At 40.0% G+C, this 24,780-nt stretch overlaps 1 protein-coding gene across 1 annotated transcript in view; it reads right to left on the reverse strand.

Moving 5' to 3' along the window:
- Positions 1-24,780, reverse strand: part of degs2 (delta(4)-desaturase, sphingolipid 2) — a 54,235-nt gene that overhangs the window by 17,481 nt on the left and 11,974 nt on the right. The window contains exon 2 of the mRNA XM_060829262.1: positions 23,418-24,160. Coding sequence (XP_060685245.1) covers positions 23,418-24,160 — 743 coding nt within the window. The remainder of the gene's footprint in view (positions 1-23,417; positions 24,161-24,780) is intronic.

The raw sequence follows: 24,780 nt of genomic DNA on the forward strand, positions 1-24,780 counted from the left end.
CAAAAGTCAGGACTTTTAGTTTCCATATTTCTTGTGTTGGTTTAAAAATGTGATTGAAACAAACATTATATTTGATTTTGTTGAAATCATTGTAGACTTAGAAGGTTCGATTTTAGAGATAATTGGAAGATTATTCACCTTTAGGCTTTGGCTTTGAGTCTACTTGAAGCTTGTAATTCAATAAATGCAATTTTTATTTATCTGACATGTCCATTCCTATTTATAGGACAGGAACATTTCACCAGCAGGAGGAGGGAATCTGAGCTACAGAAATTGAACAATGATGTGCGTTTATCATCAAGCAGCAAAGCCACTGGCAGATAAACCCAAAGTAAAATGATGCCAGGACAGGAGATATGATGCCATCCACCAGATCACTGTGTCCAGGAAAGTCAATACCTCAGCTGTCACCGTCCTGATTGCCTGAGATACTCCTTGTACTGCAACTTGGTATAGGAGGGTCAATGTAGACTCGATGGGCCAACTGGCCAGCTTCCACACTATAGGAATTCTATGATTATAGATTCTCTCATTCAGATGTTTAAATCTACATAATAAAATATACCTTTTTCAAAAGGTATCTTTGGATAGGTAGTTGTTAATCTGTCATGGCGTTTCTTTCAGCTTTTCCTTCACTCTTAAAGGCCCTTTGTTGAAAATAATCAGTTCAGCCTGGTAACTCACATCAAATTTTCATAAATTGCATGAGTGCCACAAATATGATATCTCAGTCCGCACATAGTTTTAAAAAGAATTCCTACAGGTTTTCCATTGGCTAATTGTTTTATATAAAACTACTTGCAGCCAATCAGTACTTAACGAAAATTAAATTGACAAACTTAATGATATAGGGATGCATTATGCTTCCATGTCTATTTTTGAAGTTAATGTAAATGGATTATTTCTTTCCCTAAAGTTCTAACATACAGCAGGCTACTTTGCTCCACATCAATGTACACTCAGGCCTCAATTTTATGTCAACGGTAGAAAGTTGAGTGAAAGGTCTTGTTTTGTGAGACCCACTAAAATGAGTTTCCCTTAGATCCTGACAAATTTAATAGCAAGACCTTTTTATCAAATTTTTGTCTCTGTTTCCCAGCCACTCAGAGTGGCTGGCTCTTTGTCAGTGAGATCGGCTTTTGGCAGCAGACTGCAAACAGGAAGCTGGCGGGAGGATGTGGTTTAGGATTGGAGATTTGACCAAAATGTCAGGAGAAGGGTCAGTGAGAGAAATTGGAAGGAAAAAGGAACAGAAGGATTGGAAGCTGCAGTTTCTGGAGAGGAAGGATGGAAGGAGGGATTGGATAGAGTATTTGTAGTTTGGAGAGGGGAGGGCAGTAATGTGTTATCTGTTATGATTCAGGGGACCTCCTTCTCCATTGACACCGCAAGTTGGAAGGTTGGATTCAAAGTTGAGATTTTCAACACCCCAGTCAAGCCAAATTAATCCATTTTTTGGAGGTTAGTATTCCCCTCTGGGTTTTGCTTCCTTATTTATGACAAACACTCCAAACAGAAATCACTCTATTTTGGACGATAGTACAAATGTGGAAGAATTATGTAAAGATACAATTTAATAGATACAGTATTTTCCTGCTGTTGACCATTGTGTTTGTATCAGAAACTAGACATTATATTATATGAGCTATCTTTGGATAGGTAGTTGTTAATCTGTCATGGCTTTTCTTTCAGGTTTTCCTTCGTTCTTAAAGGCCCTTTGTTGAAAATAATCAGTTCAGCCTGGCAACGCACATCAAATTAATGCTCGTTACATTTCCACTAAATATAGACCCTTAGGAATGTTTGGAATCAATCCCAGTCCAGGGATATGTTAATGTTTGCTAGAACTTAGTTTCCATAGAGAAGCATGTGCATCATTGAATACTAAACCCACTGACAGGGAGGTACACTACCACTCACCAGGTCAGAGGACTAAATTTTAATGGTTCAAAATTTCTGGGGTAGGCTGGTTGGAGGTCAGAAAGCTAAACTTTTGTAGAGCCATTTTCTTCTGTGATTCATTAATTCATACATTCGGAACCCATTCTAGTTTTCCTGAGTATTGGAGGAAGCAGATGTAACACTCTTGACCTGACTGTGGAAATCACCATTCAAAGGGATCCCGGTGAAAGACAGGATTGATGCGTGCCATAACTGGTGACTGAGACACTATTAATTTATTGTAGAAATCTCAAGGAGGGAAGACAATAGCCCCCCATCTTCACCCCTCCCCAATTCTCTGAAGCATTCCTCCATGTGATGCTGAAGGTAATGCAGCCCCAAAGAAAAGTATCATTCTCAGCAAACAGGAGGAAGAGGCCATCTCTGAAACAAAGCAAACATGGCTGTAAAGGTGACAAGCAGGAGTTTTGTGCTTCACTTGGGGATACAAGGCTCCCAGTAGTTCAATGACCTCATGAGGACAGGCAAATGGCATTCCATGTTCAAGTGCAATCTTCTCAGTCTGACTTCACCAGATCAACACACTTTGCAGCTCCACAAGATTCTCTCTTGAGGCACCTCCTCAGATCTGTCATGAACAACCATTATTGACACTCACCTTCAATCTTGCTGTCATCTCACATCCATCCCTCACAACCATCCCCCTCAGATATTGTTCCCAGAAGGAAAAGATAGCACGTAGCTCCAGACAACAGCAGAAGTTAAGTTGGCCCTCTGGTAGTTGGCATTCGTGGCTGCTTCGGTCAGGGTGGTGGCCATGGAGATCAGCAGGAGATCAGAATGCATGCCATTGCAAGTGGAGTGAGAGGAGTCTTCTTGACATCTGGCTTGGGATTTTGTGGAACCAAACAGAGCTGGGTTCTTCTAAAAGAAGTCTACCGAGACAACAAAGGCAAACCCCTTCTCTGTTTCTGACTCTATCCCCACAGTTCACAAGTTGTGAGCATTATTGTAGAAACAGGCAATACAAAATGTATAGAATTTTCATGGAAACAGTTGGGATTTGAAATCCTCTCCTAAATCATACCTGTGAGTCGATTCATGAACCATTGTCTGAAGGCAGCAAGAGTATAAAATAATGTTTACTCCTTTAAAGTTCATTATGAATTTCTGTCACCTGAGCTAGAATTATGTTCACTCAAGGGAGTGATGATAGTGTTGTGATTAGAAAATATAACATTAAGTAACACGGTTGGCAGGTTATTGCTTCTGACAAATGGCATTATAAAAGTCAAAAGTCTTCAAAAGCAGCACAGTAGATTAGCTACTGCAAACAGTGCGATTCTGCATTATACAATGTTGAAAGGCTAACCCTATGTGAGATCCATAGCTAATTGTTTCAGGTTTTTCCCTTTTGCTTTCATCTATTCTTATTAAAGCAGCTCAGCCATCTGTTTATAAAACCAAAGAACTGTGGAAGCTGGAAATCTGAAACACAAACAGAGTGCTGAAGAAACTCAACTTAAAACATTAAGCCAGCTTCCCTCTCCACAGATGCTGCCAGACTCGCTGAGTTTTTCTAGCACTTTCTATTTGTGTTTCAGCTATCTATTTATCTACTTACAAGCTTTGATAAATGTGTAGACTTTTATAGCCTTCACAAGAACTCATGGGTCTGATGTGCAGAGTTTACTTATTCCGATATTGCAAGAAAAGGTGTGCCTGATGGTTTTGACAGACTTGCTAAAGATGCTAACAATCCTTTAAATGCCTGTTCAAGTGACAGTTATTTATTTTGACTGGTTTATTAGCTTTTCAATGACTTCCAAATGTTAATATAAGGCTTGTGAATTCCACTTATGAATTGTATACAAAGATGATGGGTTGATTGGGGTAAAGAGGGTGAGATGGGGTGAAGGGAGGGATCAGAGGCGTGCAGAGAGTGAAGGGGTAAAATAAAAGGTGAGGTGAGAGGGCATAGGAACAGGAGGGATTGGAGTGAAAGGAGTGTGGGTGGATGGGATTTACAACAAATCTGAAAGTATATTTATTAAAAGAACCTGCTGAGACCAGTGCAGAAACTAGACTGTTGTTTTTGGAATTGAAATGGACCTTTTAATCTGGGCACTTCATTCCTGGCCAACTTCTGTTCTTCCTTCCAGTATCAGGCTTTGCTACAGGCTTCCCACTCTCCACGACATGAATATCTATCTGCTGGCATTGCCAGAATAGAGGCAAGATCATGTCATTGCGATTCATCTTAACTCCCACCTCCACTCAAGCCCGAGTCATAGAATTAGATGTCACACAGCCGTGTTCTACACAACAATCATTCATGCTGCATTGATGTCACTAGTAACTGAAAAGTGATCATATGCACAACAATGACTTGGAACACTTTTGTCAGTTCTATTTCATTAATTTAATTTCCCAGAGGACTTTCAAGCCTCACTGAGGAGATGGCGAGAGCAGACTGAGGATAAATGCTCAGGGGACACCATTTAAATGCCTCATGTGTATGCTCCACTGCTCTGGTACCCACCCCTTGGTGAGGCCTCCAAGACAAGTATTGAGTTGTCACGTGATGAGCCACGCATCATAAATGAGTAAGAGCAAGTACTGGTGAAAGACACAGCACTGAGGACTCCCACTGAAGTGCAGTGAACATTCCAAGCTCTGCTTGACTGGAGACAGATCCTAAGCTTAGGGATTCAGTGAGGTTCAGCATTTCTGAGGCACTGCAAACCATTGGAAAAAGACGGGAGGACTCCATTTCTAATATGAGTAGCAGGTCTTAGTACTGCAGCACACTTTCAGGTGGATAACCATCTGTATAGACCATCTGACTCTGCAGAGACTATCAGACTCTGCATAGATCGTCTGACTCTGTATGGACCATAAGACAGTGTACAGACCATCAGATGCAGCAGACTCAGATCAGTGATCTACACACTCAGACTGACAGTTTAAATATGATGTAAGAAAGAGTTGCTTTGGTCATCAGTACCCACTGTAGTGCAGCAAAGAGCTCTCTAGTTCTATGCTAACAGAAATGTGAGTGCACCATGAGAGGGAAGCTGGAGAAAGAGCACATGGAAGTAGGGAGTCTGCTCAAAGATTTCCCCTTTTCCCCATTGCAAACCACCCCCCCCACTTTTTCCATCAGTTGAAGCCCCACCTGCTGATTCCTGGGCCATCTGTCCCATCACAGTATAGGTAGGGCAGTCTTTGACAAAATCCTGTCTGACTCCAAAACCCAGAGAATATCATACAGAAACATCTTGGAAGAGCAGGGATAGGAACAGCCTGATTCTAGTTCTGCTTAAGGCACCACTTACACACCAACAGGAAAAAGAAGAGGAAGACTTGAGAACTTCACAAAAGAAATCACTTGGGTGTTTAAAAATATTTTAATTTGTCACTTTTATTATCAATGATTCTGCATCACAGACTTCATTTCAAGCAAATTAGGCCGAGCAGTGGATACCATCAAGAGGGAAAGATTCTTGATCGTAGAATGCTCTATGTTGAGGTTGAGGGGGTAAGGTCCACAGTGGGTTCAGTATTCATGTGCCACATGGCATGCCTCAATGATGCCATCGTAGTCATTTCTAGTTGGACAGATCCTGGATGAATCAAATTCTGCCGGTGGCTGCCCCTTATCCTTCTCTTCCGTTTATGAAAATCAAGATTGGTCATTGCTCCTCCTTGTGACATAGAGTGTAAGAGCAGTGAGGTCATATTGGCACTGCACAGAACTTTGGTTAGGCCACAGCTGGAGTACTGTATGCAGTTCTGGTCTCTGCACTATACAAAGGATGTGATAGCACTGGCGAGGCTGGGAAGGTGGTTCACCAGTTTGCTGCCTGGGTTGGAGCATTTCAGCTATGTAGAGAGGCTGTTTTCTTTGCAAAAGCTCAGGTTGTTTTCTTTGGAATAATGAAGATTGAGGGGGGAACCTGATAAGATTATGAGGGAGCATGGACAGGGTGAATCGAAAGTCTTCCCCTTCGTTGAAGGGGCAATAGCAAGGGTACATCATTTTTAAAGAGTCAATGTTTTAAAAGTGAAAGATAGGAGTTTTAGAGGGAATTTGAGGAAAATCTTTTTCACCCAGAGGGTGGTGGGCTCTGGAATGCGCTGCCTGGGAAACCTCAATACCTTTAAATAGTACTAGAAATGAGGAGTTGAAGGATGATAGAATTCAAGGTTATACGCCTAGTGTGGGAAAGTAAGACCAGTGTAGCTGGTAGTATATTTTAGGCAGTACAGAATTAGTGGGCCATAGGGCCTCCTCTGCACTGTGTGATCCTATGATTTTGCACCTCGTTGTGCAAGGCACAGTCTGCCAAGATCATTTAGAACACCCATGCTGGCAAAGGACACCCTACAGTTTGTCCAGGCACCAGAATCACATTGTTCAGTCTCCCAATGTTTGGCTCACTCTTGGAGCGATAGGCTGTATTTTACAGGGAACTTACCACAAACCCCGTCCCACCAAGGCCAAAGGGTGGAATAAAGAGGGATGATCTTGAGGGGCGTGCCTCCAATGAAACCAGGAGATTCACAAAGAAGGGTGCCTGACACGTGTCCTCTTACACAGTTAAAGCTGCTAGCTTCCTGCTGACATGGTTCTCCTCATTCCCACCCCTCCTAACCAAATTAGGTTAGCACTTAAGGGCCTCAACAAGACCATCGTAACTTCCTGAACATCTTGAATGATGATTGTTCACTGTCAGATCTTTAGCATTGACAGGTCTTCCAATCTGTTAGTGTTCAGTCCTGTCATCTCCTGCTGTGCTCTCGTTCACCCAAACAAGTTTCAGACAGCCCTGGGAACCTGTGCACTGACAGATACAGTCAGAATCTAAGGTCAAAGATGCAGTTAATTGTATTTTAGCATATATTAATCACAGGGCTGCCTGTTTTACCCCAATAAAGGTGCAAAAGTTACATGTGGCAGTCAATAGATGTTTTGCCATGTTTCTGGCAAACTAGCATTTTATTGCTCCTTTAACCTCCCATGCACACAGACATTCACCATTGCAGGTTAAAACTTCACCTCTTCACATTCCAGTCTGTCTAGACAAGCCAATGATGTACTTAGCGTAAGTTGTCTTTGTTAGCAACAAATAATTTAGTAAGAAAAATATCCTGAGCTGTTTCTTTACATGTAGTTATGGAAATATATCCAGCTCAGGGAAGTTAAATATTATACTACTTGTAACTTGGTCTATGTAGAAACAGTTATTGCACTTTCAAAGTAATTGAGTCACATTTTGACAATGCCTGAAGATTTGTTACTCAGTACTGGGTAGACAGAAAATTCTTTCAATACGTCGTCTTAAGTCATTTTCTTTGATCCCAGTCATGGGTTCCGTTCCCTAACCATTCCTCTCCCTCTGAACCATTTGCTGTAACAGACCACTTACAACCCTGACCATGGGTTGAGCCATATTGTTTCTATTACTTAGACAGCCTTCCTCCAATTCTGTAAACTCATCTTTCTTGCCTCCGTGCAAATATTTCAATGTTCTCCTTGCATCATTCTTCAACTTGAGCTCATCCAAACTTAGAATTAAAGTGACCTGATCTCAGTTTAACTTCTTCACAAATAAATACACACAACATTTAACTAAATTTGAGCCAAATTCCAACAGTGCCATTTCCATAAGCTGCCGGCCAATCAAATGGTTGTCATGGCATTGAAGCTTAAACATGCCTGCTCTGCGCCATCTAACCCACCCCTGCCCCCCCACCCCCATTCTCAATGACTGTAAAATTCAGCTTAATGACTCACTCTCAGAGTGAAATTCAGTCCAGTGTATGTATTATTGAAGAGCAATGCCAGCAAATAATAAAGTGGAGTTCCAATAGTTATCAAAATGGCCTAATATGGTCATTCAGTCTAGAAAAACATGCCCATAATTAATACAAAATTTCTCCAAGCAACTGCTACAAAAGTTGTGCTTTACAGATATTGGTACAGTATTCTAAGACTGGTTATCAAACCTGTTGTAGGTGGCCTCATCTTTTGTTCAAACAGAGTAACACATTAGTTTTGCCTTAGTTTCTGCAGGAGAATGATTATACAGTACAGCACCACTAAGCAGGACATCTCATTTTGATCTTGCTTTGATAGATAATAAGTCTGAACATTCTTTCTTGTTACTTGATAAATTTGATTGGCAGAACTGAATTATAATTTGACAGATAATAAACTGTAGCAACATCCAATGTTTGAAAGAATACCTTTAGTTATAACACACATCACTTAATTACAGACCCACAGGACCCAGCTAGCAAACTGTTTGTGAATTTTCCCAGTTTTGTCCTCTACTCTATATCTCAAGGTTATCCACCTGTTGTTTAGAAAGGAACATCACATGTCGCTTGGTAGGTGCTCTCTGGTTGAATGCTATTCTGCTCAAGTATGTAATTCAATTGTCTCACAATGCAAAACAAAAATTGCTAAGTAACAGTTGGCATTATCAATGCAGAAAAAGTTAATGGTTTTTCTTGTATTAATCTTTCTGGTTTCTTTTAATAATCTTAAATTTTCTGACTCTATGTATCACCTAAAAAATTAGGTTTGATAAAGATCATGTGATTGTTTTATAATATTGATTAAAACTAAAATATTGCAACTTTTTTTTCTGTTTCTTGTTAACATAAATGCAACAAGTGGCCAGATTGCCTGTTGCGTGCTTTGCATTGATGTCAACCTAACTTTTTAAGTTGTTCATAGATATGGACCTTGCTGGCAAGACCAGCATTTCTTCATCCTCCATTAAATTCTCATTTCTAACTGAATAACCATCATTTGAAGTCCAGACTTCACTATTCATAGAATCAGAAAGATTGATGAGGCAGAGTGGCAGGTGTCATCGACATGGAGTCAAGATTAGAGTAGTGCTGGAAAAGCACAGCCGGTCAGGCAACATCTGAAGAGTAGGAAAATCGACATTTCGGGCAGGAGCCCTTCATCAGGAATGAAACTGGGAGCCTCCCGGGATGGAGAGATAAATAGGAAGGAAGTGGGCTGGGGAGAAGGTAGCTAAGAGTGCAATAGGTGAATGGAGGTGGGGATAAAGTTGATAGATCAGAGAGGAGGGTGGAGCAGATAGGTGGGAAGGAAGATGGGCAGGTAGGACAGGTCATGGGGACAGTGCTGAGCTGGAAAGTTGGAACTGGGGTAAGGTGGGGGGAGGGAATATGAGGAAACTGGTGAAATCCACATTGATGCCCTGGGGTTGAAGTGTTCCGAGGCGGAAGATGAGGCGTTCTTCCTCCAGGCGTCGGGTGGTGAGGAAACGGTGATGGAGAAGGCCCAGGACCTGCATGCCCATGGCAGAGTGGGAGGGGGAGTTGAAATGTTCGGCCACAGGGTGGTGGAGTTGATTGGTGCAGGTGTGTACATGGACTTTAGTAAAGCCTTTGACAAGGTTGCGCATGGTTGACTAATTAGTAAAATTAGATCACGTAGGATTCAGGGAAACCTTGCCTATTGGATACAAAATTGACTTGACAGTATGAGGCACAGGGTGATGGTGGAGGATTGTTTTTTGGACCACAGGCCTGTGACCAGCCATGTTCTGGGTCCACTTTTGTTGTCACTTATATAAATAATTTGGATAAGAATTTTGGAGCTGAAAAATGTGTTGCTGGAAAAACGCAGCAGGTCAGCCAGCATCCAAGGAGCAGGAGAATTGATGTTTCGGGCGTAAGCCCTTCTTCAGGAACTCTTGCTCCTTGGATGCTGCCTGACCTGCTGCGCTTTCCCAGCAAGACATTTGATCTCCAGTATCTGCAGTCCTCACTTTCTCCTAAGAATTTTGAAGGCATGGTTAGCATGTTTGTGGATGACATCAAAATTGGTGGTATCGTGGCCAGTGAAGACTATCTAAGATAACAAAGATATCTTGATTAATTGGGTCAATGGGCTGAGGAGTGGCTGATGGAGTTTAATTTGGATAAATGTGATGTATTGTATTTTGGTAAAACAAACAAATATGGGACTTATGCAATTAATGGTAGGGCTTTAGGTAGTTTGGAAAAGCAGAGAGACCTATGGGTTCAGGTACATCACACGTGGACAGGGTATTTAAGAAGACATTTAACATGCTTGCCTTCATTGCTGACACCTTCGAGTGTAGTAGTTGAAAAGTCATGATGAGGTTGCACACACTTTAGTGAGGCCTCTTCTGGAGTATTGTATCTAGCTCTGGTTGCCCTGCTAAAAGAAGGATATTATTAAATTGGAGAGGAAGGATTTCCCAGGATGTTGTCAGGACTGGAGGGTTTGAGTTATAAAAATAGGCTGGATAGGCCGGGACTTTTTTCACTGGAATGTAGGAGGTTGAGGGGTGACCTTGCAGAGGTTTATAAAATGATGAGGGCCATAGATAAGGTGAATAGCAATGGTATTTTCCTGAGGATGGGAGTGTTCAAATCTAGAGGGCATATTGTTAAGGTGAGAGGAGGAAGATTTAAAAACGACATATGGGACAACTTTTTTTTACACGGAGTGGTTCATATGTGGAATAAAGGAAGTGGTGGAGGTGGATACAGTTACAACATTTAAAAGACATTTGGACAGGTTCATGAATAGGAAAGGTTTGGAGGGATATGGGCAAATGCTGGCAAGTGGGACTGGTTTAGTTTGGGAACAAAGTTGGACCAAAGGGTCTGTTTCCATGCAGTATGTAAATTTATGTAAATTAGCAACATTGTTTTGGAGTTATTGATTTTAATTTTGGGTTTCTGCCCAGAAATAGGTCAGATATCCACCACAGGGTATTTTCCACTCCCAACGACACAGGATTTTTCCCAATACTTACGTAGAAGTTTCTATCCCTTGTACTTGTAGAGGGACAGATTTTTACCTTCGTTGGTATGACAGATTTGTATGACAGACTTATCTCCTTATATACTTTTTCAAGCTTATTGAGACTCCTCACATGTAATCTGACCACTGGTACTCTGTATCTTCTCTCATCAGTTCTTGAAGACTTGCTTTATGTTCTGACATGTGAAGTATGAAAGAGCTCATTTACTTGATTAAGTAAAGAAACATCCATTTCTTGTTACTAGGAGTTTCCACCTGAAAGATGGGAGTAACTGTTTCAGGACTTGGCTTGACTCTATCAGTTCTGAACACCAAACCCAAAGCACAAGCATGTTGCTACCATCACCACTCATTTGTCTGTGTTTAGTTCAATCTCCCCATTTTGTTTGGCTCCTTCCATGTCTTTGTATAGACAGCAGTCATGATATTTTTCATCAACACTATAGATGTTGATATCATCAAACAAGCCAACTGTTCCTTTGTATCACTTGTTTGTTTCATCTACTTTCAGCAGGAACACAACCTAACATGCCCTTAAGACCAAATGGTACGCACAGATATGTACCATATCAAGAGTGTTTTCTACTGTGAGGATTTGTCACCAAGCTTCTCAATGCAATAGCCTTTTTTGGGGCATCAAACTTACTGAAAATGTTTGCCCTTGAAAGTGCAAGTGTTGTGATCTCTTCCAGTGTTGGTCTGGATATTGATACCCCTTTATTGTTTGATTACATTTTTTGGGATCCAGATTAATTTGTAGCTGTATGTCTGGCTTCTCTCACAATGATAGAATCTACTCAACCTGCAGGCTTTGTGACTCTGGTGATCCCTGTCTTTTCTTCCATCTCTTGGAGCTCTCTTTCAGAGAAGAAGAGAAGAGAAAAATTCCTACAGTGTGGAAACAGGCCCTTCGGCCCAACAAGTCCACATTGACACTCCGAAGAGTAACCCACCCAGGCCCATTCCCCTACCCTATAGTTACCCCTGACTAATGCACCTAATCTACATATCCCTGAACACTATGGGCCTTTCAAGCATTCCACTATGTGTCCTTCAAGCCTTCCACTATTCTCCATTGGTGCAATATATGGAGGATAAATCACAGGTTTTCTGTCTGGATCAATATACAAAATCTTCAAAGCATCCACCTTTTAAAACACTTTGGATACATTTGAACCAGATCTTTCTAGTTTCTGACTGGAGGCCATTTTTCAATACTCAGTGATAGCATTATCGTATGGTTTCCTAAGATCATCTCAACCAGAGGATAGAAGGGCTGTCTGTTTCAGTAACATAGAATGTACAGCTCATACCTTGGTGTGTGCCTCTGGTTTGGGTCATTTCAATTGATGAAGCTCAGTTCCATCCTATGCTGCCAGCATCACACTACTCATTTCCAGAGTAGTTATTTTGCACAAACATTTTCTATCAAATTCTTATGAAAGTACTTCTGGTATAGCTGAGTTGGATGATGTAACTCTGTGCAGCAGTATCAAATTTACAGTTGAGGGCTTATTTAGCATCTTCTTCTTGATTTAAGTGTTATGTGTTTCGAGGTATGTTTGGTAAGTCTTCAAATGACACCAAAATTGGAGGTGTAGTGGACAGTTACTTTACAGTACGATGGGATCTTGATCAGATGGGCCAATGGGCCGAGAAGAGGCAGATAGAATTTATTTTAGATAAATGTGAGGTGCTGCATTTTGGGAAGGCAAATCAGGGCACTTAATGGTAAGGTCCTGGGGAGTGTTGCTGAACAAAGAGACCTTGGAGTGCAGATTCATAGTTCCTTGAAAGTGGAGTCTCAGGTAGATAGGATAGTGAAGAAAGCGTTTGGTATGAATGTATTTATTGGTCAGTGCATTGAGTATAAGATTTGGGAGGTCATGTTGTGGCTGTACAGGACATTGGTTAGGCCACTTTTGGAATACTGCAATGAATTCTGGTCTCCCTACTATAGGAAGGATGTTGTGAAACTTGAAAGGGTCCAGAAAAGATTTACAAGGATGTTGTCAGGGTTGAAGGGTTTGAACTATAGGGAGGGGCTGAATAGGCTGGGGCTGTTTTCCCTGGAGTGTCAGAGGCAGGGATGATCTTATAGAGATTTATAAAATTGTGAGGGGCATGCATTGGATAAATAGACAAGGTCTTTTCCCCAGGCTGGGGGAGTCCAAAACTGGAGGGCATAAGTTTAAGATGAGAGGGGAAAAATTTAAAAGGAACCTAAGGAGCAACTTTCTCACACTGAGGCTGGTGCATGAATGGAATGAGGAAGTGGTGGAGGCTGGTATAATTACAACATTTAAAAAGCATCTGGGTGGGTTTATGAATAGGAAGGGTTTAGACGGATTAGAGGTTTGGAGGGTTTGGGGTTTAGAGCATTATGGACCAAATGCTAGCAAATAGGACTCGATTTATTTAGGTCAGCTGGTTGGCATGGACAAGTTAGACTGAAGGGTCTCTATCCATGCTGTATATCTCTACGCATCTATAAACTTGCACATCCTAACATTTCATACAGATCCATAGTTGTTATCTCTATTGTAACTCATTATTATTATCGCTATTCCAGTAAGAAATAAGGAAGACAAATCATATTTTGGCATTTATTGCTGAAGGAATCAAGTCTAAAAGTAGGAAAGAGTATCTGCAACTGTACAAGGCATTAGTAAGACCATAGTGCAGTGGCTCAGTGGTTAGCACTGCTGCCTCACAGCACCAGGGTCCCAGGCTCAATTGCAACCATAGGCGACTGTCTGTGTGGAGTTTGCACATTCTGTGTGGGTTTCCTCTGGGTGCTCTGGTTTCCTCCCACAGTCCAAAGATATGCAGGTCAGGTGAATTGGCCATGCTAAATTGCCCATAGTGTTAGGTGCATTAGTTAAGGGAGATGGGTCTGGGTGGGTTACTTGTCAGTTGGGCTGAAGGGCCTCTTTCTGCACAGTAGGGAATCTAATCTAATCGTAGTGTATACATTTTTGTTCCACTTATTTCAGGAGGGCTATTGTTGCATTGGAGGCATGTGAGGAGATTCACTGGAATGATCCCAGAGGGAAGAGGTTTGTCTGATGAAGAGAGATTGAGCAGTTTCAGCCTACATGTTCTGGAATTTAGATGACTAAGAGGAGATCTAATGGAGGTATACATGATGCTAAAGAAGATTGAATTAGAGGAGATCCTTCCTGTTCTGGGACAATCTGGAATGAGAAGTCATAGTTTTAGGATAATGAGTAGCAGGTTTAAAACAGAGATGAGGAGCGGTTATTATTCTCAACGGTGTGAATCTGTGGAATTCCCAATCCAAGAATATAGTGGAATTCTAGGTTATTGAGTAAATTTAAGGAGGCGATAGATTTTTAATCAGAGAAAGGGGGTAAAAGGTGATGGAAGGAGAAAAAGTGGAATTGAGTCTGACGTGAGATCAGTCATGATTGTATTGGATAGCAGAGCAGGCTCAAGATACAAAATCCTGTTCTTAGCTTATGATGTCCTTATGTTCATATTGTCTTCCAGACAATAGGAGGTTTAGCTTTTTGTCTTTTGCATTTGCCCAGTTGCTCTGCTTCCCGTAACTTATTTACCATATTCTTTCATGGTTTCGCATATCTTTTCCTAGTGATTATCTTTTCACAAACCCTGCAGTTTGAATACATGTAAAATATTTCCTCTGTTGGTAAACTCATGGTCATGAATTCTTGCATAGCTTGATCTCTGTTTGGTATGAATTCTTTTGTTGCTGTTTCAGTACATGGCCCTGCTTTTTCTTGACTTGATTGCATTTTCATCTGCCTAATTAGGGTATAATATATTCCAGTAGTGTTTACAACCTGTAATATCACAACTTTCTTTTACTTAATCATGGCTTTTTGTGTATCGGGGTGTTTTGAATTCTGAATTACTTGATCTATCAGCCATTTATTTTTAATTTATATTTGCTGGTTCAATTTTTTGATCTCATTTAGTAATGGTTCACAGGTTCACTAAGTTCTTGTCTAAAGCTCTGAAGTTCACACCATCAGATTTGATAGAGAAAATGAATAAAGAACTGCAGATGCTGAAAATCAGAAACACACAAAAATAGCTGGAAAAACTCAGCAGAGAGAAAGCTTTCCACAGATGTTGCCAGACCTACTGAGATTTTCTAGCAGTTTCTGTTGGTTTGAATAGATTTAATAGCTTGATTTTGGCTCAAGATGTGAGATAGTTTTCCAACAATTCTGTCTATATGTATTCTGTCATCCTCAATCCTCTCCCAGCTATTAAACAATTGTAAATCTGTCTCTGCTGTCCCTAAAAGGATGGAACTAAAGGATGCAAAATGTCCATCTGCACTTGCATTTGAACTTCTCAAAAATGTCATGATACAATTAGTTTCCCTTTTCATCCTGAGATGATGCTGCATATTCACTGCTGTAGTGGTGGCCATTTTGATTTTATACAATTCAATTTGTTGTACTCGTTCTGTAATATTAATAGTCAGTTGGCTGGAGGGCTGCTTTACAATGCCGAGTGGTGTCAGCAATGTGGGTTCAATTCCTGCGCCAGCTGAGGTTACCAAGAAGGTCACTACTTCTAAATCTCCCACCTCACCTGGGCTGCGGTGACTGTCAGGTTAAACCATCACCAGCTTTATATCTCTAATGAGGGAGCAGCCCATGGTCTGGCAAGATTATGGCGAACTGACATTTACAAATTGGTGTTAATGTTTCTTAATCTAATTCTTTGTTTATAAAGCTTGTGTTTTACTGGATACCTGCTGCCATTATGTTCCACCCTGTGGTTCCTGGAAATAAGCATACTTCTGGGCAAAATGCTGACATCTAATGTACCACTCAAATTGGCATTGCAGCCCACTACATTTTGCGTTATTACACAGAGAGAAGAGCAGTCGTGACATCCTATTTATATGCGCATAACAATATAGCTCCTAAAATATTTTGAAAACATAAGCATTAACAGAAGGGCACCCTTCCACATCTCCTCCTAATGCAGCTTATGTGACGGGGCGAATCTAATACTGGTAAAATGCAATAACATGGTAAAATGGCTAGCAATTGGCAAATTAATTGATTTTATTGGCTGCCTGCCTCCAATTGATGAGCAACAAGCCATTGCCATTCCCACCACAGGGAATATCTTCCCCACCTCCAAAGGAGAGTTAATTTCTCTTTTATTGATGAGAGACAGTTATATCATGCTGATCCAATAGAAGCCTCTTGATAACTAAAGATCTGAGAAACAAGTAGAAATATTTCCTACAGAGACTTCATGGCTGTTAGTTAACAGCCTCAGGCTTCCAAAAGCTGGCTCTTTTTCTTGCCAATATGTAAAACAGGTAGACTGTATAATTTCAGTTCACTGCAGGTCTTATTTTATGGAACATCCTAAAGGAACGTAAACCCAACATTAATTAGCTGACTTTTTTTAATTCACTCATGAGATATGGGCCAGCATTTATTGCCCGTCACCTGTGGATAAGCTGACTATTACTTTATGGGGTGTCATTTCCACCAGGTAGTTTCACAACTGCTGGCTGCATTGGATGAGAAGAGTGAGAAATAAATGAGGCTATGAATTCTGCCTGGTCCTGTTTGAAAATGTGCTCCTTGCATATTTCATTTGGCTTTACAGACCCACCCTGCAGCAAAACTCAGTAAATGAGCTGGGACATTCCTTCCACCATAAGGTCAGAAAGTGGGGATGTTTGCCAACGATTGCACAATATTCAGGATCTTTCGCAACTCCTCAGATACTGAAGATGTCCATGTCCAAATGGTTTAGCTAAACCATCTGGACAACTCCCAGGCTTGGGCTGACAAGTGGCAAGTTACATTTGCTCCACACAATTGCTGGGTAATGGCCATCTCCAAGAAGGTGTCACAGTGGGGAATCACAGGCGAGATCACAGCAAAGCTGGTCTGAAGACTGTGATCATTGTATTATTAATGCTAAGGACACACAGATACATGAAGAACATTGATTGATTAAATACCTTGAACAAAATAAAGGAAGACTTGTAAGTTGCAATACCCTTTCAAAAGATTGATCATTAGTTTGTTCAGTTGATTTGTTTAGGAAAAGAAGAAAGAGGGACGTGGGGGAACTTTTCTTGTTCATTAGGGAGGAGGCAAACATACATAATGTGGCATTCTGCTAATAAATGTAGCAGTAACTAAAATAATTGCATCTGGCTTCCTACCTCACTGTCAGATTTCAGAATTATTTAAAATGGTAGCAAAGGATGGTCTCCTAAAGGTGAAGATTGGAAGCTAAGAAAAGAAAAATCCGACAGAACTTTATAATCTTGAGTTACTTTTATGAAGAATGGCTGAAAGTCACATAAGCTAAGTTGTTAGGTTTAGATCCACCCACCAAACTACTCTGAATCTGAACTCAATGGGAAAATGAAGTAGATATGTGCACATCCTCAGCAAACAGAAAACAAGGTACTACTTTGGCACTGTTACTTCTTAACAACAGTAAAATCAGAAGCAAAATACTTTGGGAATTAGATGTTGATCAGTTGAACATTGATGAAGACTTAAGTATTCTCTTAAAATTCATGGATGAAATTTACAGAAAAGTTGATCTGTTAAATATCTACAAGGCATAGTCAGACTTTGATAGATTTTTGAAGTCATTGCACAGAGAAATATAAAATGAACTTTAACAGACTGTGGAAAAGATTGCTTAAGTTCAATTTAGAGATTATTTTCGCAGTGCTCTAATTTGAATTATTGTATTATGCTCATGTGTTGCATGTAGATTCATAGGGTCATAGAGCATAGAAGAGGCCCTTTTGACCTATTACATCTGTACTGACATGTCTACCACTAAAGGTGTGTTATTCCCAATTTCCAGCACTTGTCCTATATCCTTGAATGTTATGTAGTTAGGCTTTTGGTCTTAATTAGTGTTTTGTTCTTTTATAAAAAGACACCTTTTTGAATCAAGTGTCGACTACTTTAAAAATATTATGGGGAAGCTGTCATTTCCAGCATCCTTAGTGATGCAAACAGGACATTTTGTGATGTCACAAAGGATGGACAGCTCAATAATTGCAGCATTTCAAGACACTTCATTTACAAGGTGCAGGCATCAGTACAATATCTGGAAAGAATAAGCATGAAGCTATTTTTAGCTGATCTGACAGACAATAGGCAAATAAGCCCCAGAAATGCCTGGGGAATAGCTAGCAGGTGCTACAGATGTGACTCCAAATATCGCTATACAATGAATGACCAAAAGCATAGCAGCAGAGATTTTAAAGTGATGCCTAACACTTAGAAGTTGAAGATGATGATAATAATCACTTTGAGAGGTAGGAATGGTCATGAGAGGGTTTAGTCAGGTAATGAGTGCATTACCCAGATTCATTCAATTGTGCCATATTAGGTAATGATCGCATCTCCACAGGTCTGTGGAGCAGATTGGTGAAAATCTTATTTAGATTCACTCATAGCAAGGATCAAAGCAAGGTTAGGGAGCATGGAAGTTCTACTCGTTTCAAGTTCAAAGATGACAACTCACCGAAGTCACTGAAAAGAGTGGTGTTTCCAGGCAAAAAGCTGGAGTAAGACACTTTATTGCTACAAATGTAGCTTCTTTGCTGCTGAGCAGGCCTTCCATGCAAAAGGCACAAAGGAAACATGGAATATAATTTGCAGAGGAATAATGATAGTGTCACAGACCTAATAATCCATAGAGCCAGGCTAATGCTCTTGGGAACTGGAACCAAAATGTTAACTCTGATTTCTCTCCACTGGTGCTGCCAGATCTGCTGAGATTTTCCAGCAATTTATGTTTTTGGTTCAGATTTCCAACATCCGCAGTTCTTTTCGTTTTTTTTTAATCTAATGGTTTTTGGACATGAGGTTGAATTCAATCCTAGCAAAAGGTGAAGTTTGAAATCAAATAAAATCTGAAATTAAAAGCTGGATTATTGATGACCACATAAATGTTGTCAAGTATGATAAAAAAAGAACTCATTTGCTTCACTAATACTCTTTAGAGAAGGAAATCTGTCATTGCACCTGGCCTAGCCTATGTGCAGCTTCAGACCCATAGCAATGTGGTTTACTCTTGCTTCCCACTGAGTAGTCCTATCAATCCACTCATTTCAAGTGCAAAGAGAGAGCAGTAATGAATGCTGGCCCAGCCAGCAACAACTACATTCTATGTATGAATAAAAAAAAAATGAGATTGATTACAAAAGTTCAGAATCTGAGGAATTACTAGTAGGCAATGAAGCACCTTATACCTCACATAGTCATATAGAATCAAAGAATCCCTACAATATGAAAAGAGGCTATTCAGCACATTTGAGTCTGCACTGACCCTCCAAATAGCTTTCCACCAGACTCAAATGCTTACCCAATCCCTGCATTTTTACTATGGCTTTGCCTGCAAATCCCTGGACATTATGGGGCAATTTAGCATGGCCAATCCACCTAACACGCGCATCTTTGGACTGTGGGAGGAAACCAAAGCACCCAGCAGAAACCCATGCAGATGCAGGGTGACTGTGCAAACTCCACACAGACAGTTGCCTGAGGCTGGAATCAAACCCAGAGTCCTGGCGCTCTGAGGCAGTAGTGCTAACCACTGAACCACATCGATTTGACAGTTATGTGGAACAGAATACACTTCATTAGGTGCTGGATAATGTAGGCAGTATAATGCAAAGGACAGGACTCTTATACCCAAAGGACAAGTACCCAGATACAGGATACTCAGATCTACAATCACAAAGGGCCCGTGTCTATGAAAGGAGGCATACTCAACTGAAGGTAGGTCCAGCAATGTTCTACTGATATCACAAAGCAAAACTCTCAGCAATCTACATGATATATGTTGTTGATTTTCTATTGAAATTTGAGCAAATTGCTATAAATAAGATTGAAGGAGAATCATAGAATGGTTATGATGACAGAAGGAAACTATCATTTCTGCATTGGCTGTCTGAAGAAATAGTTCACTTCATGCTACTCCCTTGCTTTTTCCCTGTCTTCTTACAAATGTTTCCTTTTAAGATAACGATTTAATTCCCATAAGACCATAAGGCATAGAAGCAGATGCAAGCTATTCAGCCCATCAAGTCTGTTCCACCATTCATTAAGATCATGGCTCATTTGATAATCCTCAATTCCACTTTCCTGCCATTTGCTCATAACTCTTGATATCGATCCTGATTAAAAATCTGTCAATGTCATCCTCAAATATACATAACAACCCAACCTCATGAACCAGAAGTAGAGGGCATAGGTTTAGAATGAGAGGGAAAAGATCTAAAAGGGACCTAAGGGGCAACTTTTTCACTCAGAGGGTGGTACGTGTATGGAATGAGCTGCCAAAGGAAGTGGTGGAGGCTGGTACAATTACAGCATTTAAAAGGCATCTGGATGGGTATATGAATAGGAATTGTTTGGAGAGATTTGGGCTGGGTGCTAGCAGGTGGGAGTAGATTGGGTTGGCTTATCTGGTCGGCTTGGACTAGTTGGTCCAAAGGGTCTGTGTCCGTGCTGTACATATTTATGACTCTATGACTCTATAACCCAGTGGAGCAGAAAATTCCACAAATACACTAACATATGAGAGAAGAATTTCCTCCTCATCTCTCTCTTAAAAACTTATTCTGAGATTATGCCCTCTGGTCTGAGATTCTCCCATAAGGCACAACAACCTCTTCAAACATGCCCTGTCAAAACCTCCTAAGAAACTTAAGATAAACAGAAATTACTGGAGAAACTCAGCATGTCTAACAGCATCAGTAGAGAGAAAGCAGAGTCAATGTTTCAAGGCCAGTGACCCTTCTTCAGCCTAACTCACTTTGTGCATACCTTGATGTTCACAGCACCTCTGTCTTGCCTTACCTTTATGGCAACTTGCTGCTTCATTCAGAACTTACAGGCTGACCATAGTTCTGTCTTCACATCAGAATCAAAGAAGAATCATGCAGACTCAAAATATTAACTCCGTTTCTCTCTCCACAGATACTGCCAGACGTTCTGAATTTCTCCAATGTTTTTTGTTTTTGTTTCAGATTTCCAGCATCCACAATATTTTAGTTTTATAGGTTGTGTAGTCACTTAGCTTGAACTGTATGACTTCTTGGATTATGCTGTTTTGACTCAGCGCTAAAGAAAAATTAGTTTCTGACCTTTCAAAGAAATAAGTCACCTTCACAGACAAAATCCAATTACCTCAATGTCAGAACCCATGTTCTCTCATAATAATAATAATAAAATATTCTAAGCATTCATTGCAATGTGGACAGACAATGTGGCTCAAATTTTACCCAATAATGTAACAAACCAAAGAGCCTTAAAATGACAACAGTTGACCATCTATCAATGAATAAATACCATTAAACCATCAAAGCAGTCCAACAATTCTCTTTTTCCCAAACAACAATACAAAATCAAACCATTTTCCCTCTGTGGTAATTTTTTGTCCCCCAGATACAGTTGCCATAATGGTCTATATGGGTGAGATTATCAGATTACTGAATCAGTTTGGGTCATTTTAAAACATTTAACATCTATAAGTTTCTAAGGTATAGGCCATTAGTAATAATTTGAAAATTAGTAAGGTTAATCTACATAGGATCCTGTGGATGGTAAATTGAGACTGTCATGAACCACAAAGGTGTATCTGCTTTCATAGAAACCCTGCAGTGTGGAAACATGCCATTTGGCCCAACAAGTCCACAGTGACCTTCTGAAGATTAACCCATCCAGACCCATTCCCTCTACTCTGTTGCTCTAGATTTATCCCTGACTAATGCACCTACCCTACACATCTCTGAACACTATGGGCAATTTAGCATCACCTAACCTGTCCATCTTTGAATTGTGGGAGGAAACTGGAGCACCCGCAGGAAACCCACACAGACACAAGGAGAATGTTCAAACTCCATAAAGACAGTCGCCTAAGGGTGGAATCGAATGCGGATCCCTGACACTGTGAGGCAGCAGTGCTAACCACTGAGCCACCATGGCTTGTTTATATGTAGTACTTCCTAGACCTCTAATTGTTATTGTAATACAATGCAAATATAGTCCTGATGTCACTTCCATGAAAAAAAATAGAGATTTAGGAATAACATTTGGGAAATTGTTAGAAATTAGATTTTGACGTTTGAATTTTATATTTTAGCACATGAAACCTGAAACTAATCATTCAATCTATAAATACAAGTATCAACATTCAAACACCTTGTGTTAAATAAATCTTAAAAATAATGCACAGAAATTGATTTTTTATTGGCATTGTTAAATTAACTGTACATTGTGCATCCACCATGGTTACCAAGATATACATGTAACAAAGTCAGTTTGTTCCACTAACTTATCAAAGAGACATTGTCACTCATTGTCCATTGTCCGCTTTTAGCACCACAACATGAACGATGTCATTTGCAACACATTAATGTGGTTTGAGTGGTAACAAGAAAAGACCAAAAAGCAAAAGCATAAAAATAATCGAGAATAATTCTTTAAAAAAAACACAACGCTTTCCCAACAGCACATATCGGCCTTCCAAATAATCAGGGTTGTGCATCCAACTTTGAATATTTGGAGCGAGGCTTTTCAGAAACTTTTCATCCTAAATGGCACAGAAACAGTGAGGGCTCTTAAAATGGCAAAAAGTATGATTGAAAGAAATCAAATGTCCAATAGCTTTTTTTATGTATTCCCTGTCAATAGGAGCAAAATCTTAGGTAAATTTAAAGAACAATAACAGGAAATAAACATGATAAAAAATTACAAATCATTGAGCAATACTAGTAGTTTTTAATAATTTAAATTGTAACATGGTCCTTATTAAACATTTAGAGCTATATATAGAAATACTTACACATGAGTGACATTGTAGGATTAATTATTGGGAATAAACTAGTTGTCCTAATTTAATAACTAACAATTCAGGATTGAGAGCTCTATGACCTACTCCTGCTTCTTTTCCTCTAAGCATTCAGTGCATAGCAGATAGAAATGTTCCACTGTGCACTGTACAGAAGTTTTCCTCTTCTCTTGTGTCAAAATTCAATTATAGCCTCTTAACCAAGTCAGGTGACAGATTTAGACATCAGACAGGGACAGCTATACAGTAGACTAGAGCAGCTAAACATGGCTATAACCACAGTCATCACACAATTCGGCTGTAAAAATTCAGCTATTTGACTTAAACTATCCTAATTTCAGCATTCGGGCTTTGAAGTTAAAAGAAAATACTTCATCTTTATTAAGTTGAATTGTAAGTACACACAGCGCAGTAATATTAATGCAAATTAGATGATTATTACAAACGCCTTGTGCTGGCCACCATGGAAATACACCTAGTTAAATTGTCATAATGTTTTCTATATCAATATATTGCTCCAGTATTTCCTTAACAGTGTTGACTCATGTAAGGGTGTAGCAACCTGTTTGCAGCTAAGATCACTGCGCCAGAAACAACAATATAGATTGATTTAGTCTTCTTTATAACCTAGGATACTCCAGTAAACTTTAGTCCCTTTGTTGTTACCTTAACGAAGCTTATCTACCACAACCCATATTATGTCATGAACCTGGGATCTTCCTACACTGTACAATTCAGTACCAGCTCATATGATGTACTTACTCAGCCAGCAGATAGGCCCTAAAATTATTTCTCTACTTACCAATGGTAGTTTACTGCCAGGAATACTGGGAAAGTCATGGTGTTCAACATGGTATCCAACATTGAAGGTTATCCAGTTGAGAGGACCATAATACGAGTAGGTTTCATGCCCCTTCAGAAACATGTAATGTTCGGCAATGAAATGTCCAGAGATTGGATGGATACCCATACATAGAAGTGAGCCTGCCACCAAGTATACTATTGGTTTCAAGCCCCATAGGTAGTAGATGAGAAAATCGTATGCAAACTGCACCACAGCATTCAACACCTCTAACCTTGTAATGGGTTTAGGGTTAACATAAAGGGGCCTGAGCGCATAAAAAAGGGGTTGGAGAATAAGCCAAATTGTTTTGCGAAATGGAGTGCAGAAGAACCATCCTTCCATTTCTGTTGGGATGTCTACATCTAAGCCATCACCTCCCAGGTATCGATGGTGATCTATGTGGTATTTCTTGAATGATGCAGAATACGGCATTCCAATTGGTAGATTAGCAAACATTGCAAATAATCGGTTCCATTTTGCCAGCTTATTGCCAAATGCAACATTATGAGAGATATCGTGAATGGCCAGAGTCAGTGAGTGGTTGACAGCACCTCCAAAGGCATAAGCCCAGAATATAATCCATTTCCAAGACAAATCTTTCACAAAGAAGCATGCAATGGTCTGTGTAAGGACCATTCCAAACACAATCCATTTTAGATTAGGATCGGGTCCCATCAGTGATTTGATCTCTGGATACTTAGCTGCAGAACAAAACAAAATACAGTATAACAAGTATTATTGACTACAATTCTAACACATGTAGTGATCAAACATTCAAATATTTTGTAAAATATACTATATCATAACAACAGCAATGTTTATTTATTATAGTGTCTTCCAAGGTGCTTCACAGAAACAGCATTTAGAGCCACATATGCAGAAATTAGAATAGGTGACCAAAAGGTGTAGTTTTTAAGCAATCTCATAAAGTCGAATATAGAGATAGAGAAGCACAATGGTTGGGTATAATGTCAGCACAGCTCAGTGCTATTAATGCTAATTGTATCATTTTAATGATACATACACAATTTGAGTGTTGCACCCTCTTTGCCATCCTGGACATGAAGGCTTCATTGAGTTGTGAGTTTTGCTCGTGAGAGTCAATTGGCTATTTAATTACAAGTGGCTTCAAATTTTGACCAACATTCTGAGGCTTAAATGAGCCAAAGGTCTGGCTGGTATCTCTGAATTAGAAGGTGCAGAGTTTGAACCCATATAATCCAGCAATTGCAGACTGGAACTCCAACTCTGACTTCTGAATTGGGCTTCCAGTGAGTTATTTAGATTCAGTGATGTTTATGGTTTTCCTTATCATGTGGCT

Source organism: Hemiscyllium ocellatum, chromosome 8, assembly GCF_020745735.1.
Source record: "Hemiscyllium ocellatum isolate sHemOce1 chromosome 8, sHemOce1.pat.X.cur, whole genome shotgun sequence".
NCBI classification, from domain to species: domain Eukaryota; kingdom Metazoa; phylum Chordata; class Chondrichthyes; order Orectolobiformes; family Hemiscylliidae; genus Hemiscyllium; species Hemiscyllium ocellatum.